We start from the raw sequence: 5,426 nt of genomic DNA, 5'->3' as shown, positions 1-5,426 counted from the left end.
CTAGTCAGTGAGACGCCGCTTCATTGCCCTCATCGCCTCGGTTCCCGCGGGAATCAATGCCAAGGCTAGCCAAGGCCGCCGCGTTGCCGCGCCAGTCAGCCTCCATTGATGCCTCACGAGCGGCGTAGTGAAAGCACCGCCGACGCGCGTCCCGCTTGCTACCGCCACGCGTCGCCCAGCATGCCGCCTCCCGGCCGCCCCGCTTGGTCTATAAAAGGCGCCCACTCCTCGCCGGTGAACGCCACACCCTCCCCCTCTCGCAAAAGCCATCTCCCCCTTCCCGCTGACAAGTGAATATGGCCAAGAGGTACCTAGGCGATGGCGCAGCGGCGAACGGCTTCGGCCGCCGACACCTCCAGGAGCCGGAGGCGCGCCTCCTCTACGGGGCCGAATCCCCGGGGCCCCCTGACATGCGCATGCCGGGGGTATGGAGGCTGAGCGCCGCCAGCGTCCTGGTGCCGCCGGTGCCCGAAGGGGCGGCACGACGGGTGGAGATCGCCCGCATCCGCTCCTCCCTGATGGAGGAGCAGCGAAACGCTGTGGACGATGTACTTCCAGCGCCGCCGCGAGGAGCAGATAGCCTCCGTCAACGGCGTCATTCCCTGCGGCCGCCTCAACGCCGAAGGACGGCGCGAGTGGTGGGGCGTCCCCGGCCGCACCCTCGAGGCCGTCCTCGACCACATCGAGACCGGCAACGTGCCGCGCCTCGAGTACCCGACGTGGCCGTCCTTCTCTCGCCATCGCGGCAGTTCCTGGACGCCGCGGCGAGTGGAGCCGACGTCCTCGTCGTCGGGCTCCGGCCCGCTCTCCTCGGGCTCGCCGGCACTCCGCCCCGTCAAGCCAGAGCCGGAGGAGACGCCGCAGCGGTGTCGCACCCGCAGTGGCGCCCTCGTCATCAACGAGCGTGCCCGCCCCTCCCCGCGCTCCCTTCACCCGAGCCGGGCCTGCTCCCCGTGAAGCCGGAGCACGCCGACATGATGGCTCCCGACGATGAGTCTGCCCTGAAATGGGCGAAGGAGGACTATGTCCGTGAGCAGGTGCGCCGCCAGCGCCAGGCGTACGAGGAGCTCCAGGCCCGGCGACGCGGCCGCGAGGAGGGCGGCGTATCGTCCTCGACAGCGATGAGAAGGAAGAGGCCGGGCCGTCCAGCCCCCGGCCACGCGTCGGCGACCCTGGGCAGGGTTGCAGCAGGGACGGTGGCTCCAGCGGGGCGCGCGACGACGGTGACGGTGGCGTCGGCGACGACTACACCCGCTTCTACAACCTTCTCGACATGTAGATGGCGGGCGATGGACGCGGGATAGTGGCTAGCGGCGTAGTTTAGCCTTAGTTTGGCGTACTTTGTATGTTTTTACTTTTTTGTACAAATTTCAATTAAATTTCGTTGAGTTTGAACCAGACCTATGTAATTTTCGCCGAACTCAGGGCGACCTTGCGGGCAATGACAGGGTACCGAGCCTCCCACAGACACCAAACTAGCGTCGGTTGGCCCAGGCGACCTCTTTTCGCCGTCCCGGGGCCCGAACGGCTGAAGATGCTCTTACCGGTAGCTCAGAAGGCGCTTTATGACAGCTAAACCAGCGCGCACACACAAAAAAAAAAATGGAGGAGAAAAGAAAAATGGCGGGTTTGTTCCGGCATATCGCCGCCGCTCTCCTTTTCCTCCTCACGGCCGCTTCGACCGCCGGCGCTTCCACTTATTACGCCTCGGATCCCAACCTCGGATCCGCCCGCGTCGTCTTCCAGGTCCTCCCCCATGATCTTGATTTCTGTTCCTGTTTCTGCTCTTACCGTCGTGAGATTCGCACCCAGGTGTTTCGCCCTGAACTCCTGCAAATTGAGCGGCCTATTCTAGCGTTTGGGGGAGGAAAAATATCCCGGATTAGTTTTTGTAGATTAAATCCTCTATATCTGTCGACGAATTTGCTTTTCTTTTTTTGAAACTTGTAGATCGATTTGTGAATCGTGAGTATCCATGAGGATCTTAGCTGGAATTTCCGAGCCGCTGCTGTAGTTTTACAAAGATTCATTTTGGAATTGGTTTAGCAAGGGTGGTACGGCCAGAGTGTATTGGAGTTAAGAGTGAGAGGATTGCAAGATCCAGGAATCTAGGATTGGTGAGTGTGCTGCTGCATATTTCTCATCAAAATTCTGATTTTCTCGGTTACTCCTATTGGCCGAATACACCTAACTACTCCCAACTGCTAGATGATACGGCTGTAATGGCACAAACTGGATCAGATTTTTTCAATGAAGGGCGACTTTATTATCTCAGAATGTAGCATCAAGCGATACAAAACATTATGAGTAACACCCGGCCTATGCATAACTAGGATGCACACAGCCAAATCCAGAAGTCTGACAATAATTCATTAAATAAAACTGACAAATCAGCAACAGTAGAGTCCTATAGACCGACACTCTGCCTATGTCAAAGGAGGTGGTGAATCGATCCGTAGGTTATGCTGCCACCCATGTCGGGAAAAAACCTCCGTAGCCACCTGCTCCAATCGCATACACACCGCCATGAACAACGGTTGGTACTCCGTCCGTTGTAGCATAGACCACGTATTTAGCGAGTGCGTACACCGGAAAACAACCTGCAGAGGAGAAGCCTTTTTGTCATCAAAAACCAAATCATTTATACATAGTCAAAGCGACCAAATTAAGGCATACGCTCCCATCCTTATTAGCGTTTTTAACCTATTTGTAATACCGTCCAACCAAGACCACAAATATTGGCAACACTTGTGGGCGGATACAAATCTGATGCTATTTGGATGACCGACCACGTAGAACATGCAAACTTGCATTGAAAAAAGAGGTGTTTGATTGTTTCGTCACGAATACAAAAACAACACTTCTTACTCCCTGGCCAGTTGCATCATGCAAGGTTGTCTTTAGTTAACACAACTCTCCTACAAAGATACCACATGAAGATTTCACTTTTAGTGGAATCTTAGACTTCCAAATTTTCTTGTTATTACTCACTGGTACCTCAGAGTGCACTGTACATAGAGTCTACTGTGAAAGACCCTGATGTCGTAAGGTTCTAGCAAAACACATCCCGACCTTATCTCAGGTTAATCTAATCCATCCGGGATAAAAGATTATGCCATGACACAAGTCGGGGGCCAATCAAATCCCGCCTGAACGAAATATTCAGCGGGGAAGAACTGAGCACGTGCGCAATAGTATTATTCTAATCGCGACCAATGTTATACAAGGCTGGATATTGTTCTCTGAGACTGACATTGCCTAGCTAGATGTCTTCCCAGAAACGAATCTCCCACCTGTCCTTTATCACGAAGGACCCAAAGCGAAATAGATGTTTCTTTGTCGTCATTAGGCCACCCTCTTCTCTTCTTTTTTCTTTTTATCTTCAGCCAACCTCATTTCCTTTTCCCAGTCGGCTTGCTTTTTTTTGTGCGGGCACTTGACCACTTTTCTTTCCTCGAGCAACCGGCAGGGCAAAGGCCGCGGCTGCGCACATGGGTGCAGTGGAGCAAGGCAGTGCGGGGTCGCGCAAGAGTGAACCGGGGCGAGGCAGGGCGACGCGCGGGCGCGGTGCGCGTGCGGGGACGTTGTGGAGCAGCCGGCGCAAAGCAGTAGACGCGGAGCGAGCGAACGGAAGGTGGAGGATCCGGCTCGGGCGGCGGCCGGCAGGGATGCTGCAGAGCAGCGGGCGCGGAGCGGGCGGATGGAAGGCGGAGGATCTGGCGTGGGGCGGTGAGCCAGCAGGGATGCTGCAGAGCAGCTGACGTGGAGCGGGTGGAGGGCGAAGTAGCCGCCGCTAAGCGGGCGTCGGGGCGGAGCAGTCGGCGTGGAGGAGCAGAGGCACAAGTGCAATGCGATGCAGTGGCTGGGGCGGGTGCGGAGCAGCCGGTCGTGGCACACTCCGCAAATGGGAGCGAGGCGAAGGAGGTTGGAGTAGTGCGCGGTGGTTAGGGACGAAGGCGAAGCAGTCGGAGTGGCGCGCAGGTGGCCGAGCGTTGGTGGGCTTGATGGCGACGATGGCCAGAGCAGGGGGAGAGGAGGGGCCACGCGGAGGCGCGAGCTGGAGCCGACGAAGGACGCGGCAACGGTCGGCCGCGCGGTGAGCCGGAGGGCGCGGGTAGAGCTGGCGCGATGCAGGCCAGGCGCCAGAGGCGGCTAGGAGGCGGGTGGCGCGGAGGCCGCCGGAGGCTGCTGGAGGCGGGGTGCTGGCGAGGCCGGGCGCTAAACGGGGATGACACGACCGGGCTCGGAGGAGGCCAGAGCTGGCGAGGCGCGCGAGGGCGAGGCTGGCGACGCGCAAGTGAGGCTGGGGCGTGGTGGCAGAGCCGGCTGCTGTGGCGGGGGGAGCAGCGGAGGTGTCCTGCGCGGTCGCGCTCGGGGTGAAGCCGGTCTCCGACCGACGCGGTGCAACCGGCCGCAGGGCGTGCAGGCGGAGGCGTCTGCGCGGCGAGGTACTGCAGGCGGAGCCAACACAGAGCAAGGCGCGGCGGTGCAGCGCTGTCGCAGGAGGAGGCAACAAGGCGTTGGAGCGGACGCGGGGAAGGCCGGGGACGCACGAAGCATGGTGCAAAAAACACCATTGTCTGCGTATTATCTGACTAATGTATGGCCATCATCTGGGAAGTGTATGACCATGGTATGGAGATTATCTGGGGCTTGTACGGGGCACAAGAGGGAAGGTGCAGAGAAGGACCTGCGGAGGGCTTGCCGGCCAGTCGTTGGAGCCGTGGTGATGAAGGACCAGTGGCTGCAGGAGGCGGTGAACGCGGGGACGACTCGAGAGACGCCATGGGGACGGTGGTGCTCGCAAGTAAGGAGCAGCAGAGGAGAGGGCGAAGGGATCGAGCGCGAGGAGGATGGCGTCGACGACATGGTGGGGGAGCGGACGCGCGACCGCGGGCAGAGCAGCTGGCGGGGCGGCACGCCTGGCCGGAGTGAGGCGGCGGTGGGGAACGAACGAGTGGCCGTGGATGGAGCAGCGCGCGGAGGCACGCGAGCGTGCCGCCACAGGACGGCGGCGGCGTCATGGTAGTGGTGACGAAGAAGGTCCTGTCGGGACCGCGGTTCCAGCAGCAGCTTGCCCCACAGTGGGTGCAAACTGTCGTGGTGTTCCCGCGGGTGGTGCCGCGTCATGGCAGATGCATGGGAGCTACAGTGAGATCCGGCACGGGATTGGGGAACAACACGCGGTGGTTTACCCAGGTTCAGGGCCCTCCGTGGGAGGCAACACCCCTAGTCCTGCATGTCTGGTGTATATGCGCAGAGTTACTCCTAGAGCTGTATTACAGGAGGTAGTGGAGAGCTATGGGCTTCAGGCCTAATGCATATGAGTGAGTGTGTGGCGTGAGAGCCAGAGATGAATGTATAGCCGTGAGTGAGTGTGTGGCATGGTGGGCATGAGAGCATCTCCACTCGTGGCCCCAACAGCC

At 59.4% G+C, this 5,426-nt stretch overlaps 1 protein-coding gene across 1 annotated transcript in view; it reads left to right on the top strand.

Annotated features, from left to right (window-relative positions):
* Positions 1 to 1,585: 1,585 nt before the first annotated feature.
* LOC119295757 (peptidyl-prolyl cis-trans isomerase CYP23-like) overlaps positions 1,586 to 5,426 on the top strand; it is a 12,381-nt gene continuing 8,540 nt past the window's right edge. The window contains exon 1 of the mRNA XM_037574210.1: positions 1,586 to 1,746. Within this exon, the coding sequence (XP_037430107.1) occupies positions 1,603 to 1,746 (144 nt within the window). The 5' untranslated portion in view covers positions 1,586 to 1,602. The remainder of the gene's footprint in view (positions 1,747 to 5,426) is intronic.

This window comes from Triticum dicoccoides, chromosome 4B (genome assembly GCF_002162155.2).
Source record: "Triticum dicoccoides isolate Atlit2015 ecotype Zavitan chromosome 4B, WEW_v2.0, whole genome shotgun sequence".
Lineage (NCBI taxonomy): Eukaryota > Viridiplantae > Streptophyta > Magnoliopsida > Poales > Poaceae > Triticum > Triticum dicoccoides.
Note: the sequence above shows the minus strand (reverse complement) of the source record. Positions and strands in the feature narration are given on the sequence as shown.